Source organism: Crocodylus siamensis, chromosome 7, assembly GCF_052110815.1.
Source record: "Crocodylus siamensis isolate JL-2025a chromosome 7, ASM5211081v1, whole genome shotgun sequence".
Classification (NCBI taxonomy): Eukaryota; Metazoa; Chordata; order Crocodylia; family Crocodylidae; genus Crocodylus; species Crocodylus siamensis.
In genome coordinates, this window is record NC_143401.1 from 5,080,527 (window position 1) to 5,102,210 (window position 21,684).

The 21,684-nt window shown below is 54.4% G+C and overlaps 1 protein-coding gene across 1 annotated transcript in view; it reads left to right on the forward strand.

Annotated features, from left to right (window-relative positions):
- Window positions 1-21,684, forward strand: part of RNF19B (ring finger protein 19B) — a 32,537-nt gene that overhangs the window by 685 nt on the left and 10,168 nt on the right. Inside the window, exon 2 of the mRNA XM_090057819.1 lies at window positions 16,539-17,166. Coding sequence (XP_089913945.1) covers window positions 16,553-17,166 — 614 coding nt within the window. The 5' untranslated portion in view covers window positions 16,539-16,552. The remainder of the gene's footprint in view (window positions 1-16,538; window positions 17,167-21,684) is intronic.

Consider the following 21,684-nt stretch of genomic DNA (forward strand, 5'->3'; position numbering starts at 1 on the left):
TATGATGTTGGTTAAAGTGTGCCGATGACCAAAAAGTCCCAAATCTGGAAAGGGCAAGTCTCCCCAGCGTGTCGCTGGTGAAACAGGAGATCGTAAGCAGCGCTGGGGCACTGGGACGCAGTCCAAGAGTTCGTGTCTAAGGGAAGAAGCAGAGATTTTTGCACTTGCCAAAGGCCTCGCATGCTAGTAGAGACCAGGGACAGCACACAGTCACCCTGCTGTTCCCAGGAGCTTTCTAGCTGGGGCAGAGTGTCGATCCCTTGTCCTTGGGGCTGGGAGGCAGGGCAGTGACAAGCCTGGATGTCAGGTTGCTTTGCAGCAGAGCAGTTGCATAACCAGACCTGGGCATCTAGGAGGAAAGACTCTTGTGCTGGCTCAGCGTGGGATGAATTGCATCTCTGGCTATAACCTAGAGGCTAGGATTCTTCTTTTTCATTAACCCCTGAAAAAGCAGCTGGACGGCATGATGGTAGCACTGCTTCTCTCCCTTTGGGCAGGCAAAAAGCCAACGGGCAGCAGCACGTTAAGTGTGAAACAATGCAGCAGCCCTGGCTGCTGTTGCAGATCTTTCCCGGATCAGCACATACAACGCGAGCCTGGCTGGGGTGGGGGAAAGCACCTGGGAATGCTCTGGCTGAGGCATGCTGTCAGGCAAGCGTGGGTGGTGATTAAAATCCCCTTGTAACTCAGCAAACAAATAACAGGGATTGCAAACGCAGGAGAGTCTAGATCCCAGTGGGGAAGTAGATGCACTGCTTCAATCACAGTCAGGGAAGGATGCCAATGCAGTTGAGGGCATTGGCTCATAATTGTCTCATTAAAACTGCTTACAATTCTCCCCCACGTAGATGGGAGCACAATAATCCCTTGAAAGGCTGCGGGCCTGAAAATAGCCAAGGTGCCAGCAACCGTTGTGCAGTAGGTACCGTGGCGAAGGCAATCCTTAGAAACCCCCAAGAAAGAGATTGGATGGCGTCTTAATGAGGAGTGCAACTAAACTTGCAATTAAACTGCAAGGTTATCCCAAGGTGCATGAATCGTCTCCTCAAGGGAGCTGGCTATATGCAGAGCTACCAGGGGACGGCTCAAGGCGGGTTACTCTGCTGCGTATTTTGTAGTCACCAGGTAAACAGCTAATGTTGCTAGCTGGTGATTTCAGCCGGTAGTCCTGGGGCCGGGGCCTTGCCTGGGCGGCAGGCGGGCTGGCCGAGGGCGGGCTGCGGTGTGATTGCCCAGGTGTCTGGGGTCCACGTGGGTTTTATGACGTCGGTAGACAGGGCAGGAAGGAGCCCTGCAGAGAGAGCTCTGCCTGCATCGCCTTTTTGCAGTTGTGCTCAAGCTCAAATGAGACGTGGTGGGAGGTAGCCAAATGGGTCCATGCAACTGCTGGGCTGTCGGCGCAGACAGCACCGGTGGCAGGAACGCCACGCACCGGTCTGGGCAGGCACCTCGCCTCTCACGTGGCTTTTTTTAATCCCTTTCTCCTGCGGTTTGAGCCTCCAACGTGCTGGTGGGCCAAACAGGATGATAAATGCACTTTAGCTAGGACTGCACCTAACCCGTGCTTCAACTTGACATTCGAGTGCTGTCAGGAAGCCAGCGCATAGGAGGCCTGAAAAAAGCAGGGACCCTCGTGCCGCTTTCTCTCTCCCCCTCTGCCTTGTTCAGCAGCTGATCCTCCTCAACTTTTCCTCACGTGATTCGGTTGCGCAAGAAAATCGACGGGAACGGGAATGTAATGCAGTCGGGTCTCCCCGCGCAGACGAGCTCAGGTTACGGTCTGACGCGATGGGGCGCTATCGCGGCGTAACGTTCCCCAGTCGCGTTACGTTTCTGGACGCACGGGCCCCAAGATGAGCGACCGCTGACCGTGCGCTATGTGCCAGGGGTAGTTAACACCAGGTTTTCTGAGCTTTTTGTTGACCCGGCTGGGCCGGAGAGACCGGACACCTGGGGAGGCTCACAGTCTCTCTAAGGGCATGCCGGTGCCCAGCGGCACCCCTCTGCAGCCTGCTCCACAGCCCTGCCCAGAGGACTGCGGACCCGATGCCTACAGGGCACAGCAAGGGCGAGGGCACCTGTGAGGAGGTTGCCTGCTGGGCCTCGGTCATCTGTTTGCCCAGAGAGATCCTGCCAGGCCCTCTCAACCCCTCGTGCAGCAGGGTCTGAAGTGTCAGCTCAGTCCTCAGCCGTTACTGCTCGCTTCTCCCTGTTCCTTCGGGTCAGTCGGTTTATTAGAGACGCACCCAGGTGCTTCCTCAGCCCGGGGTGACGTTCATTTGTTTTCGCTCTTTATCTAATAACTAATGTCAGGTGAGCGCCAAGCCCAGAGCAAAGTGTACCCAGGGAGAGCCCGCAGAAGGGGAGGCAGGGCTGGCTCCCCGTGCTGCCAGAAGCCGACGTGGACCCCTCACTGGAGTCCGCTGTGAGCAGTCAGCTGTACTGCCACAGAACAGAAATGCTGATTATTTCCTATGCTTATCATAAATTTTGCCCTAACCCAGGGGTGGGCAATTATTTTGGGTGGCGGGCCGCTTACTGAGTTTTGGCAAGCCGTCAAGGGCCACATGACAGGGAGCCGGGGGCACCTAAATATTAATTTTCTACATTTTTAGGGGCCCCACGGGCTGGATGGAATGGCTTGGCAGGCCGCATTTGCCTGCCCCTGCCCTAACCTCTCATGGCTTTATGGAGAGCCCAGGGCAGTCTTGGTCTCCCCCCTTTCTTCACTTTTCTAACTTATTTCCTTGAAGGCTAGGCAGGTCTGAAGAGACAGCGAGCTCCCTGTCTCCTGCCTTTACCCCGCAAGCCTGTAGACGTCTTTTCAACGGGACTTGCTGACTCCCCCATCATTAGCACTGTGCCTTTCCTTTGCAGCTCATTGCATTTGTCCCTGCTCTAAAACATACCATGGCTGGACAAAAAAGGGTGGGGTGCGTGGGGTTTGCCATGATCCGCGGCGCCTGATGCAGTGCCAAAGTAGGTGCGGCTCCACTGATTGCACTGGGGTGCGGGACCGCTCTCCCCAGCACCAAAAAGCTCTTTGTTCAAGGTGTGGCTCCCTCTGATCTGGGCTGCACGCTGAGAGATCCAGGCTGGAGACAGGATGGCAGAAGTGTTTGCAGGTGAACGTCCAGTTTGAACAGGAAATGACAGCCGCTCCCTGGGCACAGACCTTCCCCTGGCTCCAAGAGGCCTTGTTCGCACCATCGGGGAGGTAGGGGGCTGGAGGGGCTGCTCTTTGCGACCACCCGGCTGGGACCTACGAGTCTTCTCCCCGCAGCGTTACTGTCCATAAGCACCTGGGCGTATTGCTTGTTTCCCAAACCGAAAGGGTTACGGCAGGCTGTGGTAAAACCTCTTCCCGTCCCCGCCCCCGGAGCGCCTCACATGCTTTCCCTCCAGGCCCTGCCTGCCAGATGTAGGAACAAACATTGGGGTTTGGCAGGGCTGGACAATCTTGTCCTGTTAGATGTTAAGGAAGTGCTCTTTGTTCTTGGCCGGGCAACAGGACTCTGCTCTGTGTCCGGTGCCAGGTTCCCCAGCTGCCACCGTGCCCAGTTTCTGCTCATAGTCACGTGCGCGGAGTGAGTCCTCTTCTGACTCGGGGCTAGAGACCCCCCCACACCCTTAGGAGGGCGAGCTGGGTCAATCCCAGCAGGGCTGTGGAGCTGATCCAGAGGAACAGAGGCCACTGCAAGGGCCACATAAACTCCAGCCCGACTGTGAAGTCATCTTGCACGAATGGCAGGAAATGCAGCATTCGCGAGGGCTGTTCATGGGGGCGGGGGGGGGGGGCTCCCCTAATGCGTGTGCCTAGAGCATAGCAAGCGGGGAAGCTCTGTCTGAGAGAGGGGGCGGTGGAAGTCAAGTGCTCCGGTTGCCCCGCAGAGATGCCACCGTGCTTGCAACAGGGCAGAGGGACCACATCTCCAGGGGCCTGCCTGGTCCCTAGCAGCTGTTGCTGTTTCAGCGGTAACCGCTGCGCCGCTCGGTCACACGCTCCGCGTCTAGCGTGCAGCCCAGCGCAGAGGGAGATGGCACCTTGATAACGGGCGGGACCACGCCTCACTGCCCCACTCAGCTCAGGCACCTGCAAGCCACAAGCTGCGAAGAAACAGCTGTGAACCTGCATTCAGGCAAGGGTAACCCGTGTGGAAAGTGGTAACGGATGCTGCCCACTGAATGCATGGCAAATCTCCCATGGGCTTCAGTGGGAGCATGCCACCCAACCCCGGGGGAATTAGATGTGGCCAGCTTGGGTAAGCAATGGTGGGAGGAACTGCAAGGAAGGGGGGTATAACCAGATTTCCTGGGAGGAGAAAGCATAGGGGCCGTCAGCAGATCTCTCGGGCTCTCAAAGAAAGCTGGATAGCATGGGCTGGTGGTCAAGGGGCCAGACAGGGATGTGGAAGGTCTGGATACAGCCACCAGCTCTGCCACTGACTTTGTTTGACCTTGGGCAGATCACTGGATCTCTTGGTGCCTCATTTCTCCATCCGTCGCTTGGAGTTGGAGTGGCTGATGGTGGAAATGGCTGTCCCTTTTTTGGCTTCCTTAGCAGTCTTCCTAGAGCCACTTGATTGAAGTGCCACCCAAAGAGCCCCCCCCAACCCTGACATCATCTGTACCTGCCCAGCAAGCATCCCGTTTTCCCCCATTAAAGACTTCCTCCCCCAGGAGGTGCTCTCACCCATCGGGGCACTTAGCTCTGCCACCGCTGCCCACATCCAGCTGGGCATGCAGACCAGTTTCATTCGCCAAGGCAAACGAGCTGGGGCTGCTTGTGCAGGAGGACAAGCCCTCTCTGCTCCCCACGGCAGCCCAGGAGCTCAGGGTGATGCAAGCCCCCCACCCCCATCTCTCCACCCCGTCCAGCAGTGGGTCAACAGGCTGGCCCACCGAAGGGATTGCCAATGAGGGGTCCTCATGAACTCACTTTTGCGGGGGTAGGATCAAATGGAAGGACCCCGAGCAAAATGAAATCTTGGAGCTAAAAAGCTCATTGGTTTCCCACCTGGTTCACAGTGGCTCAAACCTCTGGAAAATTAAACTTATTTTCCTTGTTGCGGGGCCAAAAAAACATGGCTTGGAAACCCTGTCCCACCCTCCTAATCCCTCTGCCTGTCAAGCACGCGGTGGTGCTCTGGGTTCCAGGAACGCTGTTCTTTCCCCCTCCCACAGCTGTGACCGGTTATGAAAACAGGAACGCTCCCCACCAGTTCTCAGCAAGAGCTGCCCTTCATTTGCAGAACGGGCCGCGCAGGCATCCCTTCCTCTTTCCTCCCCTTCTCGCGCTGCCATCACTGCTTGGAGCTTGTGCTCTTCTTCTGGGAATCTCCTGTCCTCTGTTCTCCCCTTTTCTTTTCTGTTTCATTAGTCAGCATAGCCAGCGAAAGCAGCCTGGGGAGCTGATCTGCAAGAAGAGGTTCCTCTTTGGCTCTGGTTCAGTACCGTTCTTGAGCCAACCCTGAAAGAAAGGAGAAACCCTGGCCTCGAGTCTGCTGGCCAGCCCCCCAAGAGGGCTTTATGCCCCAAGCCAGGTATGTGCAATCGGTCCTTGCTTCGAACGATATCGAGACCAGGTTCAGCCTTCCTGTCCCATACCAAGTGTGGAGACCTATGGATACCACCTCTGTATCCACTGCAGCATCCACTGATTAGTAGGACACCCCCCATTTGCTATTGATTGCACCAGTTCGCTCCATCCCACAGACACCAGAAATGTCTTGTGGGAGCTGATGCCAACCGACCAGGGCAGGGGTGAGCACACGCAGGGGGAGTTTGAAGAAAAACGGCAAGAGGAGGAAAAGTAACGAGGCGGTGGAAAATCTTGTCATTGGAACTTACTGGAGCCACCGACTCGGGGAGGTTCAGAAAGGGCCTGGATGTGGATAACGAGACCGTCTCAAGCTGCCCTGCTTTAGTTATGAAAACAGTTTCAGATATTTAATCTCATGCTTCAGCTGTTATTCTTAGAGAGTGGGTTTCGATCAAATCTGACGGACCAGCAATTGCACAGCAGCCTGCTGCCAATACATTGAACATCTTCACCACAGCGGGTGCCTGCCACTGGCAGAGACAAACCAGGAGTGGAGATTCCTCTGTTCCTCCACAACTGGTGGAGGATTCTCTTTTTGAGGGTTTGCTTGGTGGAGAAACCCGAATTATTCCAGGTGAACCAATGTAAACCACCCCCTCACTCCAGACAGCTGGAAAAATGAGTATTGGTGGAGATGGGGCTCTGGCATTTAGGGGGTAATGAAATCAAGTGGACTCCTGTGCCATGGCGGCAGAGAGAAAGGCTGGAGCTAGGACAGTGCTGATTAAGAGAGTCGGCTAACGAGTCAAAAAGTGCCACCCTCCATTACAGCCGCACCTCTCGCCATGACTCTTCTGCTTTTGGTATGAGATTAGGTATGTTGTTAGTAATGCAGGAAGCTGCAAAATCCCAGCTTGATTTTTCTGACTCTGGGCTGCTCTTGCCATCTAAGCAAAATACTCTTGTTCTGAGTCGTAGATGGAGCAGATGAGTTACCAACACCCTTGACAGGAGATTGCAGTGTCAGGGCATCACTGTGCAGTTCCTTTCCTGCCTGTGACTGTGCTTTGGAAAAAAAATCTTCCTTCAGCGTTCACGCAAGGCACGGGGCAATTCAGGCTCTGGGGTTTGGTGGCACAACAGAGCGGGTAAATCCCAAAGGAAATGCTATTTTGCAGAGGGATGGACCTTTGGCATCCGCTTCAGGAACTTGCTGAGTCAAATCTTGTGGATAGATTTGAAAAGGTCCTAATGGTTTTATGACCTTTAATCATGTTGTGAGCTATGTGCTAAGATAAGGGCAATCCCCTTTCAAGCTTCAAGACATGATCCGATTCCTGAGAGATCAGGAAGGAATTCCTCCGTGCCTCTCTATCGTCGCTCTATCCCGTGCGGTGCGGCAGAACGGACTAGGCTTTATTCTGAAGGCCTGGCAGGTTGGTTTTCCTTTGAAAGTGCAGATCTAGGCTACTGGTCCAAAGCAGGAGTGGACAAGAGTGATTAGTATGACGCGCACCCCCTTTGCTATTGATTGTACCAGTTCACCCCATCCCACGGACACCAGAAAACACTTGTTATCCATCTCCCAGAGATGCTGATTCTCTTCGGGAGGCTGAGTGTTGAAAACCATGCGTCTCCGAGACAGAGCGGTGCAGGTGCGTTGGGGGGGAGAGGCTCGATTGGCATTCTCCCCGAAGAACGCAGGACCCTCCGCGGAGCTATTTCTGGGGAGGCAGCTGCAGGCTTAGTGATGTGGCGTTAGCGCTGCTCCTCACCTTAGATGGCTCTGAAGAGGCGCCGTGGGGTGCAGATACCCTGCCTGTGTAAAAATAACACCTGGCTGCACGTGACGGAGAAAAATTAACTCCCACCCACCGAGCCCACCTCAGAGCAACCCCTGCCGCATCTTGCTCGGTTTGGAGTGGGGGTGGAAGCCAGCTGGGCCGTTTCGCTTTTGTTTCTAGCCCACTTCACTCTCCTTCTCCTGCGGTGTTTGCACACACCAGGCGGGCTGATCTGAGTTTTCCCGGGACAGCATCACCTCCTGGCAAGTCCCTGGCTGTTTGCTGGGGGGAAGAGGGCACTGTGGGGGAGGGTGCCTTGTTCTTTCCTCTACTTTCCTTTCCCTTTCCTTGCAAGCTTCCCTTTGTTCATGGATAACGCCCTTCTCGTTGCCTTTCTACGGGGATGAGGCTGCTCTGCAGGAGGACCCAAACCCTCTCTGCAACCAGGTGGCTCTGGAGAAGGGCCTGCACTGGAGACTCTGCTGTGAAGGGGTCCTGCCTCCTCTCTCAGCCCGCTATGCTCTGCTGGGTGTTTGCAGGTCATTGCGTGGATCCCACTATCGTGCTGCAACAAAGAGGTCCGGAGCTGCAGCGCCTGCTCCGCTAAACAGCAAAATAGGTCGTGCATCAGCAAATGGAAAAGGACAGATGGTGCCCGCTAAATACATCTGAGCGTAGAAGCCTGCAGGATTAACCTTTTGGTGGCCACAGCTGCAAAAGAGAGCAAATGGAAAGGAAGGGGTCAGCTTGAGGGCAGAGGTACATGGCTTGGCCCGGCTGGACCAGTGGTCGCAGCGTTCATTCGTCTGAAGGAAGTCGGAGGTGCCCTGAGCTCTCCAGAGGATGCTGATGTGCGGAGGGGTGATGGGGGCATCCTGTCTCAGCGTACTTGGAGCTAGCTAGGCATGGCCCATCGGTGCCAGTGCCGAGGGTGCTGCTGTTACTGGAGAGCGGGTGAATTGTGTCTGTGTTCCCAGAAGAGGCAGGGCGCGTTCTGCGTGAGACACTGATCATCTCCGTGCCAAAGCCACAGCTTCCTGTTCTGGACGGGGTGCACTGACAGTCTCAGGTTTCTCCTTTTGAACTTGCAAGCACCCACGTGTCTGTGTGAGTGAGACAGAGTTGAGGAGGAAGCCTGGGGGTCTCGATAACCTCTTCTCTCTGACACACTCTTTTCCTTTTCTGGAAAGCAGGCCGCTGCTTCAAATCTGCCATTCGTCTCAAAGGCAGTCCTTGTATTAGTGCTGAAACCTGTTCCTCCTTGCAGTTTGGGAACCCAGCAAGCCCTCACCCCACCCCATCTCGCCCTCTTCTTTGTTGCCTTTGGGGGCATCTCATTTGATTCCCATAGCCGTGTCTGACCTGCCCTGGCGTGCCCTTGACTCCTCTCCTAGCCCTACATGCAGCTGCCACCCTATCTCGTCTTGAGGCCTCTTTCCCAGATTGCTGGTGCCATGTGGCTCTTGGCTTATCTGTTTGTCCTGCCGTTGCTTTGGAGCTCACTGTGAAACGCGGCCTTACCCCAGCCGGGAGCCCACTTTGCTCTCAGGAGCTGGCCCCAAACATTCGCCCTCCAGCATTTCTTTTAACGTCGCGCTTGGTTGGGACACTTGCTTTGTAACCTGAATGACATCCAGCCACCTCCCTCCCTCCTCTGAGCTCAGTTATAATTATCGACTGCTTCGCCACCCCACCTCTTGCCGTGCTGCTGAAAAGGTGCTTCTCACCACCTCCATCCTCCTGCCAAAGCTAGCTCTAGCAAGCACAAGAGGGGTTTCTCTAGTGGGTCATTTGCCAGCACCAAACCTATAATTCTGTCTGCTTAATAACTTAGGCCACAGGTTTCCCTTGCTTATCCCTTTGCATTAGAGGTATTTAGCGTGTCTCCAAGGGCAGCTCTTCCTTGGGCTAAACCAAAGTACATATAATCCCTTTTACCGAGGCATCGCCAGGCCCAAGGGAATGGAGGACCAGGAGAAAGGAGCGCTGTCATTTCTAGCCATCCAAGCTGCGGGCTAAGGACGCATGATAGCAGGTATATAAACAGGAATCGGAACAGCCTGCACTGTTATCACAGAAGGAAATGCTTCTTTTATATAGGCAGGAAAAACATGTGTTATAAATAGCCTCTCAGGCTGCCTTTTCTTTCCTGAGAAGCAAGGCTAGACTGTCTGCCTCTGAAGCCTGGCGCAGCTTCCCCTAGGTGCCTGCCTGCCGCGGAGGAAGCGGTCCCACAAGTGATTGCCACCCAGGCAAGCTCACCTGGGCTGCGGCCTGGGGGAAGGGGCACCCTCCGGCCTCCCAGCCACGTTCTTCCCACGCAGAATCACTCCACCTCCCCCTTCTTTTCTCAGCCGCTGACGGGACTCGCAACCGGCCTCCTGCTGAGTAGGTGGCTGCAAAATGCTTTTTCCCTTCACGCTTCAGGGGAGCGCAGCGCTCTGTCTGCGGGCCAGATTTAGAAGTGATGCCCACGGCTCTCCAAAGTGCGCCGTGTCTCTGCTCTGGAAGGCATGGCAGCATCCTCCGGAGAAAGTCCTGGCAAGGAGGGCCGAGATGACCATGCCGCGTGTGCGGGCGTTACATGGGAGAGAGGGCGCAACTGCAAGGTCAGGCAACGTAATCCTATTTGGAGGAGACTTGCGTTCCTGATCCCTGGGCTCACATCTCCTGCCTTTTGTTCCTTGTTTTTAAAGAATGCAAATCCCAGCTAAACCCACTGATAGGAAAGGGATAAAGCAGAATCATCTCTCCACTTGGAAACACCTCCAGGGACCATGAGCATGAAGTGGGCTGTGAGCTAACTAGATCAGACTGGTGTGTTAGCATGCAATAGTGTAGAGAGCTTGTCCTTGCCCACACTCACCTCCATGGGGAAGAACAGCCTTGCAAAGACATCAGGGTATTTTTCCCAGGGCCCTGAAGGAGGATGATCCCATCAGACTACACCACTTATCAATGCCTATCGCTACTCTGTACTTACAGAGTAAGTGCTATCCAAAACTCTCCAAGCCCATCACAGACACGTGTTATGCGTGCACATGCACACACCTGATGAAGAACGCCCAACATTCGAAAGCTTGTCTCACTTTATCCCAGCCATGCAGCTGGCCCAATAAAAGGGATCACCCACAAACATCCATGCCCCGCACATCATTCCTGGACCGTGACAGCTTAAACATCGCTCCGGCCTTATACCGCACACGCACTCCCACCTCTAACTTGGGTGATTCAGGTACCATAGTATCATCTCCATTTTACAGAGAGGGATTTTACTACAGGCTACTAACCAGTCTGTAAAGTGGTTGGGACGCAGTTGGGACTGGACAAACAGTAAGAAGCCTCCCAGCCCCCTGTGACCCCCCCATTAGATTTTGTCTCCCCTTGTTCCCTGACCTCCTGTTTTAGCTTTGTCTGTGATCACTTCAAGAAGACGCTGGATTTTCTTTACTATTCTTCGGCTCTGAAATGCACCCGGTGACCTTTCAGCCTATTTCTGTGTACAGGGCAGGGGGAAGCCCCTAGGGAGGCTGCGCGCGGGTCTGAAAAAGGAGGGATGATGCGATGGGAGGAAGGTGTCAGCTCCGGCGCTGAGCGGGACCGGCGAGTCGCAGTCAGAATGAATCTTTGTCCGTCATGACACCGCTCTTTAAAGAGCCCTCTGCCTCATACGGGACAGGCAGCGAGCAGTTATTTACTGCTCTGATATCTGGTAAGCAGGAAGGAGGAGGCAGCGGAGGGTACGTGGCAGGAGCTGGAGTTTCTATTTTAAACAATGCAAACCCAAGCTGCCTGTGCTGTTTGTCTAGTCCTCACCGCAGGAATATTCCAGGCGGGTTCGACTGCATGAGCGGCACTCCCCGTTCCCTCTGCACAAAGGCCCCCGCCGCGAGGGGGAAGTTTTGCAACACCAGAGCAGACTCATCAAGCCAGGGGTGCATTTCCCAGCAGGCTGGCTCTGCTTTCGCTCTCCATATGACAAAGGGGAGTTTTTAGCTCCCTCAGACAGATCAATCATGTTGCTTCTGCAGGAGTCCTCATTCTCTGTGTGCGTGTGCATGCGTGTGAACCCGCACACCTATTCATCCTAATCTGGAAAGTGACATGATGTAGAAGGGAAACGTCAAATGTGCCATGTCGCACTCATTTTCCCCAGCGCAGGAGGACAGATCAGATGCAAAGGAAGCATCGGCAAAGGGTTCAAACAACAGCAGAGCCGGGCGGGCTGCATCAGCTCGGCACCGAAACCCTTTGTGGAAGACGTGTCATGTTGAGGCAGTTTGAAAAGTCTCCGTGACAAATCCTGTTTGAACAAGCGAGAGCTGAAGCTAGCAGTCACTTCAGTATGCCAGTACATGTAAGATCACACCTGGACCGTCTGAGGCAGGCTTTGCTCTATGTTTCAGCTTTAAAATTTCCCCCTTTTTTTTTCTTCCAAGTCTCCCTCCGTCAAATAGGTTGGGACTAGTTGTGACTGTTGACGGTTCCTGTCTAGTTCCAAGGAACAGGGAAAAGGGAACTTGCTTCAGATCCAGGAGATTTTCCCATTGACTCCCCTCCTCCTCTCCCTGGCAAGCTAGCAAGTTTGCTGACTCTCCTTCCAACCAGGGCGTTCTTCAGTGAGAAGCAAAACCAAGCCATTTGGGTTTGAATTGCTCCTCTGTTAGGAACGTGCTGAGTGGGAGCCTCTGAACCCCTGGCAAAGGCTGTGGAAACTCTCCCCCGAGAAACACCTCTGCTGCTCAGACTTTGTTTTCAGATAGATGGTATGTCTGGACCATGGCGGGTTCAGAAACATGGGAAGAAGCCAGTAATATTGGTCAGAATTGGGAAAGAGCTAAATTCCCTCAAGTGTGCAAAGGCTGGCAAAGGTTCTGAGGAACCGTCTATCGGGGTGGGGAGGGGAAGGGAGAGGACCTCCTAAATGCACATGAAAGGATGCCCGCAAGTCCATGCTGGCTGCTTCCCCGCCCGGTTTGTCATGATTCTTGGTGCAAGGGGAGTGGAGTCATTTCTGCCAAGTCAGCAGGTTATAAGCTGATGCATTTCACAGCGAGCCCAGATGGTTTTACTTTCTGCGTGTTGCAATGGATCATTCAAGCTGGTCTCAAACTAGTTTTGGAGACCAGGAATAAAAACTTGCCTACTGTCAAATGACAGCATATGCCCTGAACCAATGGAGATAGCATGGATGAGGCCTTGTCTACACTGGGGGCTTCTGCCAGCAGACAGATGGTGTGAGCTACCAGAGCACATGACCATGAACCCACCCAGCTCCACTTGATCCACCTAGGAAGATGCTGGCAGAAGATGCAGGGATGTGTGCACGTGACTTCTGCCAGCTGCCGGGGACAGCCTGCCTTGGTGGGAGCGGTGGTGCTGCTTTGACAGCAGACAGAAGGGGATCTGCCACCTTGGCAGACCTGCGTGTGGAGGCGTTGGCAGTATGGCCAACAGCACTTGAATTCTGCCGGCGACATTATGTTGTGCAGAATAGGCCCGAACTGTCAGGATACGGCGGGCAGGGGTGGGAGGCCTGCTTTCCATTAGAAACACAGGCTTGTACAAGTTTCACTGCTTTTTCTTCTGAGCAGTGAGAAAGGGTTTTTTTCTTCTGAAATTAAATCAGTGCAACTTCCAGTATGGATACAGTTTCAAGACACTTTACATCAAGCCCTTCCCAAGTAGTAAGAGTTTAAGGTGCTGTATATCAGTGTATTGCATCAAATGTAGGAAGGTTTTGCTACTTTGACTCTATCGGTTACAAGGATTTTTGTGTGTGGACAGGATTGTAGTTGTGACCGCATCTCATTAAACCAAGGATCCCTAATTCCCAGTATCTTGCTTCGTGTAACTGTCTATCCCATATGTTTCTGAGGACAATATTCGAAAAGCCTGAAAGCACCAATGATTTATGCTCAGTGGAAGCTTTATCCCATCTTCTTTTGGCCGCATGCTGCCCTAATGCTGGGAGACCTGCATCCCTCCTATTGATGGGGTTGTTTTCCTGTTCTTCCTTGCTCCTTGTGTGACTTGCCTCTGCATTTGCAAAAGTGGGATAATAGTCTTTGGCGCATAAAGCCAGAGAAGATGGCATCATAAAGGTGCGGAGATGTCAAGTACTTTGAAATCCTCAGCTTAAAGGTGCTATGAAAACACTAAGCATTACCCAGTGCTTAGTACTGTTATTACCCAGAAGCTGGTAATAGGCAGGTTGCATGACTTCCACCTTTTCTTACGCAGAAAGAGCTATTTCACTGTACACCCACCACCCCCACCAAACTTCTCTTTGTCTTTTCTTCTAGATTACCAACTCAGTAAATGGCTTTTTGTTCCCTGACAAGACATTAATACTCTGAAGTTAGTACTAAGCTTGGTACAAATCGTATGGACTGGTCAAGGTCAGGTGTAGAGGCAGATGGGCAGCATGACAGTGAAGCAGGCACTAGGAGGTGCAGGCTATATTGCCAGGAAATACTGTGCAATGCCCATGTACAGCTCTGCAGGAGGCAGAAGGGGATAATGGCTGGATAAAGTCCTCAAGGCAAACTACCAAGCTGCTAAAGAGAGGAATATTGGAAACAAAAAAGTAGACATTAGAGCATCTGGATTTGATCTCCAATTCTGCCACCAACTTGCTGTATCTCCTTATGCAAGTCACTTGATTATCCTTTTCCTCCATTTACTCATCTATAAAGTGAGTCTTATTAACCCTGTTTTACAGATGGGAAGGTGAGGCATGGGGAGAGAGAGGTAACGTGGTCACAGTGAGTCAGAGACACTGGAATGAAGATGCTCTTGCCTTCTTGCCCCAGGGCTGGTTGATTAAATCTTGCTGCTTTTCCACAGGGGAATAAATGAGACCAGCACAATGAGGCAGAAACACATGCATAACTACTCCAATGCACTTTGCTATTAGAAATGATTTCAATGTGTGCTTATGTCTGGAAGAAACCAGTGAGGCCGTACTCTTATTGAATAAATAATTGCAGTCCATCCAGTTAGAATTTGACAGTCTCCTGGGAGCACAAACCTTTCTGCGCTGCTTTAACATGCACTTTGCAGACATGTCAGATTTTTCTGCTTCAGTTCCTTAGCATAATAAGAGGCAATGTCCTTCCCACTACTTCATCTGTCTTTTACCAGGAGATGAGGTTGGCAGGGCCCTGGGGGCAAAAGGGAATCCATCTCCGTCCTCGAAAGTAAAATGGAGACTCTGCAATTTGTACATGATTGCAGTAAAGAATATGTGCTATAACCCTAAGTCCTCTATATGCTGGACTCCCTTCGGTCTATTGGTAGGTCTTTATTTTTTCCCAGAGTAAAAGTGACTGCAGGCTAAATGTTATTCTCTGAAAAGAGTTACAGGACACATAAATCCCTTTATGGCTCTTTCTAAGACTTGTATAGAAACGGGCCAAATTTGGGCCAAGGAATTTTCCAGGAAATCTCATGGACACCTTTATTTTTAATACTGAAAATCATCCCGTGGAACTGCTGGTCCCAATATACAATAAATCTCCTTGCCTCTAGCAGAGATTAACAAGGTTGACTTTGTTATACTTCATGTGATGCTGCTCTTAAGGTCCTTGCGTGGGAGGATGTCTCCTTTGGTTTCAGGGCTGATTCTGCTAGTGAAGTGCATTGTTTGATGGGATGCTGGGGTGGCCCTGTGATGGCTTGCAGGAACTCCCTTGATTTTGTCATGTTTTGCTGGCATAGTCCGTCCTGTTGTGACTAGAAGGATGCCAAGACCTTCGGGTTGCAAGGGCTTGTTGATATGTGGTGAACCCAAGTATCACAGGGTTGTAATGAAGTAGGTCTGGGAGGGACTCCCAAGGTCATCTAGTCCGTCGTGCTCAGGGCCGGATCACGCCTGCCTAAACCATCCCAGATAAGCGTCCATCTAACCTCTTCCTGAACACTTCCATGGGGGGAGATTCCACAGCGTCTCCCCCACACTTCCCCACCCTCACAGAAAGGTCCTCATCTCCAACTCAAATTTCCCCTCCTGAAGCTTGAGGCTGTTTGCTCCCCGTCCCGTCCCCTATGGCCACAGAGAAAAACCCTTCTCCGTTCTCCCTGGAACCGCCTTGCAGGAATTTGAAGTCCTGACAATCAAATCCCTCCTTGGCCTTCAAGGACAGATGACACCAGCATGTCAAGCCAGGCGGTGAGGCAGGACGTGCCGGGACCGTGAAATGATGAGGAGAGATGCTAGACGAGCTTTGGGGCACCACGCTCCTTCTCGAGGTGTGGGAAAGGAGCGGAGGGCTGGAGACGGTGGTTCTTGTGGGGGAAAGGGGTCACCACGAAGAGAAGCAGGCAGGAAACTGGTGCAGCAAAGAGGTGCAGTTACAGCCCACGTGAAGGACGAGTGAGGTGGATAAACGTAGTAGCAGCGGTGGCCACAGGGCTGTTGGGGCCCTGGGCAAGAGTCATCTGGGGCCCATTAGAGGCTTAATTTTGATGACCTATAAGCAAGTCGGACATCAAGTAGGATGCGCGCCCAAGGTTTTGGAAACATCTGATGCCCCAGGTCGGGGGGAGGAGGTCTGCCGGCAGCGGGGCCACTTACAGTCCTGGCCTGACTCACCGACCTGGAATTTGTTTTGGCTGATTTGGCTTGAAACACGGAACATTGAAATTTTAAAAAAAGCAAGTCAGACATTTGTTGCAAAATTTGGGGGCCCGTTAAAGCGTGAGTCTGGCCTCCCCAAGGGCCGCGGCTCGGTGGGAAGCAGGGGAGGGCCGAGGCGCCAAGGCTGGCAGCAGCCTCCAGTACTGAAAATCGAACCCAGTCTCAATAAAAAACTGATTGTCCCGGAACCCCCCAAATGCCCCTATCGGCTGAAAACCCACAGCGGGCAGAGACGTCGTCTTGTTGACGTCCTATGGCGCCCTGCGAAGTGCCCGGGGTGTCCCAGGGGAGCACTGTGCACGGTGCTGCCGGAAAACTCAAAAAAAGGGACTTAAAAGTTTTAACTTTCACATTAAATGTAACCCCCCCGGAGCGACTCCGGTTTCGCCTGCGACCCCAGCGCGAGGGGCGTGGAGCACGTGTCCTGGAATGCCGGCATGACGTCACGGCCGCGCCCAGCGGGAAGGGGGCGGTGCTGACCGCCCCCAAAATGGCCGCCGCGGCGTCAGCCACGGGACGGGATGGGGCGGGGCCTCGCCTGGCACTCACTTCCGGCTTCTTGTCTCCGCAGGCGGCGGCGCAGCCATGGGCTCCGAGAAGGACTCGGAGTCTCCGCGCTCCTCGTCCATCCACGCGGCCGCGCCCAAGTGCCCCAAGCCGGGCCGCCGCCGCCGCCTCTCCTTCCAGAGCGTCTTCGCCGCCGCCGCCGCCTCCGCCTCGGGTGGGGTCCGGGGCCGCCGCAAGGCCAAGGCCGAGCCCGCCCCGCCCGCCCTGGCCCCGGCCCCGGCCCCGCCGCCGCCGCCCCCCGCGCCCCCGGCCCCGGCTCCGGCCCCGGCCCCGGCCCCGCTGGAGGACGACGAGGAGGCGGCCCCGGGCCCGGCGGCGGAGGAGGAGGAGGAGGCGGAGGAGCTGGAGTGCCCGCTGTGCCTGGTGCGGCAGCCCGCGGCCAACGCGCCGCGCCTGCTGTCCTGCCCGCACCGCTCGTGCGGGGCCTGCCTGCGCCAGTACCTGCGCATCGAGATCACCGAGTCCCGCGTCAACATCTGCTGCCCCGAGTGCAGCGAGCGCCTCAACCCGGCCGACATCCGGCGCCTGCTGCGCGACGCGCCCCACCTGGTCGCCAAGTACGAGGAGTTCATGCTGCGCCGCTGCCTGGCCGCCGACCCCGACTGCCGCTGGTGCCCCGCGCCCGACTGCGGGTGAGTGCGCGCCGCCCCTCTGCCCGGGTCCCCGGCCTGGCTGGGGCCCCTGCCCCTGCGGCCTGTTCCCCCCCGCCGTCCCCGGGAACAGCCCTCTACCCAGGATGGGGACCAGGACCGTCCCCTGCTAACACCTCCTCCCTACCCAGCAGCGCGGCTGTCCTCCTGCGCCCCCTGCCAGCGTCCCCCACCCCGGCCGGGATCGGGGCCGAGCCCTGCTGACGTCCCCCTGGGTTGGGACCATCCCCCTGCCAAAGTTTCCTCCCCAGCCAGGACCCCCGTCCCAGCATTGGGACTGTCCCTATGTGCCCCATTTCTGCTCCCCTACCCAGGATCGGGGCCATCCCCTGGGAACACCCCCGCTACCCAGGATTGGGCTGTTGGCCTGTCCCCCCTGGATAGGGGCCAGTTCCCCTGCTCGCAAGCCCCTGGATTGGGACCATCCCCCTGCCAGTGTTCCCTTCCCCCACAAGATCAGGACCTCCTACCCAGGATTAGGGCCATCCCCTGGGAACACCCCCCCGCCCAGGTTGGGAACTAGCCTCTTGACAGGGCCCCTCCCAGCCAGGATCAGGGCCGTCGGGTGCTAACACCTCTTCCCCCGCCCCCCCAGGATTGGAGCCACTCCCCTGCCATTGATCCCCCTACCCAAGATTGCGCTGTTACCCTGTTCCCCCCAGATAGGGGCCAACCCTCTTTCCCACAACCCCTTGGATTGGGACCATTCCCTGCATCCCCTCTCCCTGCAAGATCCAACCCCCCACCAAGACCCAGGGTCAGGCCCATTCCCCCACCCCTGGGTTTGGGACCCCCTTCCAGAGGAGCAGCGGGGGTGAGGGCTGGAGCAGGTCCTGACCAACGTGTCTGGGGGACAGGGGGTCTGCGTGAGGGAGGCTTGGCCCCAGAATGGGAGGGAGGAGCAGGGGATCCCTTTCCTGAGCTTTCATAGAGAAGGGCAGAGCTCCCTTCCTACTCCCCAGGACTGAAGGGCAAGGCACTTCCCTGGCTGCAGGCAGTAGGGTTAAACTGGCCTTTCAAGGGGGGAGAAGGGGGTGGCTGGCAGAGCTGTTGCCGGTCTGGACAGGTCTGGGGGGTGTGTCAGATCTGTTTGAAGTTTGCAGTGGCTGCTGATTCAGATATAATTGCAACTCATACAGAGGGAACAGAAACAGAACTGGAAAAACAACTCTACCCCCCTTTCCTTTCCCCCCAGGAATAGCTTTTCTAATAATCCTGCCAGTAAAGGCCTTTGGCCAGGTGAGGTTTTACATCCTCTTCTTCCCCACACGTTTTCCTGGGAGGGAAGGGACGTGTGGTGCATAAGCTTCTTTCTCAAACTGAAAGGGCACCTTGAAGACCAACCAAGTGGAAAGACCACAGCGTCGATGGGTGCCATTCACTGCAGCGTGAGCCAGCCTCACTGAGTCACACTTTGTAAATATTTGGGTACGGTCAGGATGCGAGATTTGCCGTCATAACATGATCTGGGGCAGGTCATTCTCCTTTCTCTGCCTTGGTTTCTGCCTGCCAAACGGAGAGGACTGCTTCCTCACCTGTGACAAGCTCTATACGGCCAAGGACCATTTCTGTTTTTACCAGCCCGCTCAGTTGTTAACATCTCTACTGAAGGAGATGTGACCTTGGCACTTCATATGTTTCTGGCTTTGCCAGCGACTGCCTTGAAGTCGTTCAGTTTTCATTTCTGTGTCTGTAAATGGGGTCTGATACGTGCCTGACCAAAGTGATGGAGATGGATTGAGTCTCAACAAATCTTCAAAAGATACTGTAAGATCTGGGAGCAAGTGGATTTGGTGTCTTCAAAGCAGCGTCCTTTCCCTACATCAGTCTGCTTGACCATGTCTTGCTGATATCCAAATGCTTCCTACTTGCATAAAGCCAGCTTAAAAGATCTTAGCTTGTGTACAGGGCTCTGTCACAGCTAGGCAGGCCTGCTGGGAAAAGCAGTGAATCCTATTAAATAGCTCAGTCTAAGAATTGAGAGCGGCCAGCAATCTGAGTGCTCCCTCCCTAAAGCGAACGGCACAACTAGGGGAAAGAAGCTCTTGGAGCGTAGGAACAGAGTTAGATGTGGAGTGCCAGTGTTTGGGAGACTCCTTAATGTTGGGACTTGTCTGAATTTGTAAAGGCTTCAGTATAAGAGAAATGAGTCAAAGCTTTCTGACATAGCAGAAAGCCTGGGGTTCCCCTAGTTTTGTGTGGGGCCACAGTTCCTGGTAGGATATGGAAGTTGTGCTATTTTGATACTTCCAAAGATGCCCTGTAAATCTCCACTTCCTTGGTGCGGAAAATCTTTGCTCAACTGAGACAGTGAGTCAACGTTATTCCCCACCATCATCTTGTTACTTCATTATCTTGAGCTGCCTAACATCTCACTTCTCCCGACTCCTAGATTAGCTTGTTGCTTTCGTTTTCTGTTCTCTTTCACTCAGGTTGACACCACCAAACTGCTTGTGTTTCTACCAAGGGAGCCATTCAGGGCCACTAAGTGAGCATGCTGCAGGGGTGTTAGGGCAGGGGGACAGGCAGCATAGTGGCAGGTGGAACAGGGAGCAGACAGCAGAACAGAAGATCAGGCTGGGAGCAGAGGGCAGGAGGCAGAAAGCAGAGCAGAAGATTGGGGAAGGGGATTGCGGTGGCACTTGGGGAGGATGTGGGGCTAGTTTCGTACCTTCTAGGGTCGGAAGGGACCTGAGCAGATCATCTAGTCCGGCCCCCTGCCATGGCAGGAAAGAGTACAGGGGTCAAATGACCTCAGCAAGATGTGCATCTAACCTCCTCTTAAAGACCCCCAGGGCAGGAGCCTGCGCCACTTCTCTTGGAAGTTGGTTCCAGACCCTAGCCGCCCTGACCGTGAAGTCGCTTTCTGATATCTAGCCTAAATCTCCCCTCTGCCAGCTTGTGCCCGTTATTCCTGGTCACTCCGGGCGGTGCTCGGGGGAGCAGTGACTCCCCCAATGCCTGCTGGTCCCCTCTGACTAGTTTGTAACAGGCCATAAGATCCCTCTCAGCCTTCTCTTGTGGAGGCTGAACAGGTTTGTGACATGCCTGCCAAAAAAGGGGGGCCACCACTATATTAGGGGAAGGTGGCTGTTCTGTTCTTCGGGGAGAAGGATTTCTAGTCAGGAGTTTCAGGGTCTGATCACAACTCCGTGACAGACTGACTGGGCTGAAACTCAATTGTTACCTGTCACTAGGGCATTTGAAGCACTTCAAGGCTCTCGTTTGAAAGCGGCTCATTTCTTATGAAAGCCTGCTCCCTAGGGTCCAAGGCTGAGTTAGCCACGATGCAATCAGGATCCTGGATTTTACTGCTTTCCCCGGGCACTGGTACATAGATCAGGGGGATAGATTAGGTCATAGGAATTCAGCAAGGAAACCTCTTGCTCACTGCCTTTATAATCAGCTAAAGAAAATCTGGTTACCACTTACTGGGTTTCCTTTTATTTTACTGATACAGTGTCTACCGGCACTTGGGTTCACATGTAAATATGGAGCCAGCTGAGACTGCCCAACCTTGGGGAAGGTCTCCCAAGGACACCAGCAGCCACCCTGCAGCTTGGCCCATACCTGGTAACGCTTGTGGATGGCTGGTGTACTGAGGATCATCCATCTGGCTGTGCCCCTAGCCGGGTGAGCCAGCAGCATGTAGACAAGCAGCTTGCTGAGAGTCTGTCTTCTTACAAACCCACAAGCTGCGGGGGTTAGCGTGTGAACCTGCTGGTAGGCAGAGCACCCCTGCTGCCTGGAGGGTCAGTGGCACTCATTCGGGGACTGTCGGCACCAGCCCTGAGGCAGGAAAGGGAGTTGTTTGCCCTGGATTTGGTTTTCCCAGCAGGCCTGCCTAGCTGTCCTGGTCCAGGGCACCAGTTATACCCAATGCTTGGATATACCCTGCTGGAGTGGTGGCCGAGATGAATGCCAGGGACTGATGTGCATGCTTGCACATTGCCCTTCTCCTTATCACCTCCCAGCCCCGCAACTTCTGAATCTTGGCGTGGCCCCAGAGTCGTGTTGCAAGATGCTCCCGGAGATGTATCTTCCAAAACACAAGCCACGTGGTATGCCGTGTCCTGGCTGCTTCCAGCACCTTCACAAAGGAGGGGGCCTGGCTATGCTGCCTGGGAAGGTGAAGGAGAGCTGTAATGTCGGAGTGTTTCCATGGCAATTCCTGGCTGTTGGTGCAGCAGCGGAGCTTCATACAAATACTGCCTTTTTTTTTCCCATTGCAATCAGCTGGTGCTGCTGTCTGGTGTTTGTCACATTACCCTTCTCCTGCAGGCTTGGGGGGGGTAATAGAGCATTAAACTGAGTTGTGTAGGCTGAGCTGAACAAGCCAGACTGAAGGCGACTGTGGCGAGGCAGTGCACAGCTCTGACTGCCTCGGAGCCGATGGAGGAGGAGGTGTAGTGGTGGCAGCAGTAGGCAGACGATGCTTGGTGGCTGTGGGCGTGTAGGTTAGGAGCAGCACCAAGTCCACAGCCCTCTGCGGGACCAGGG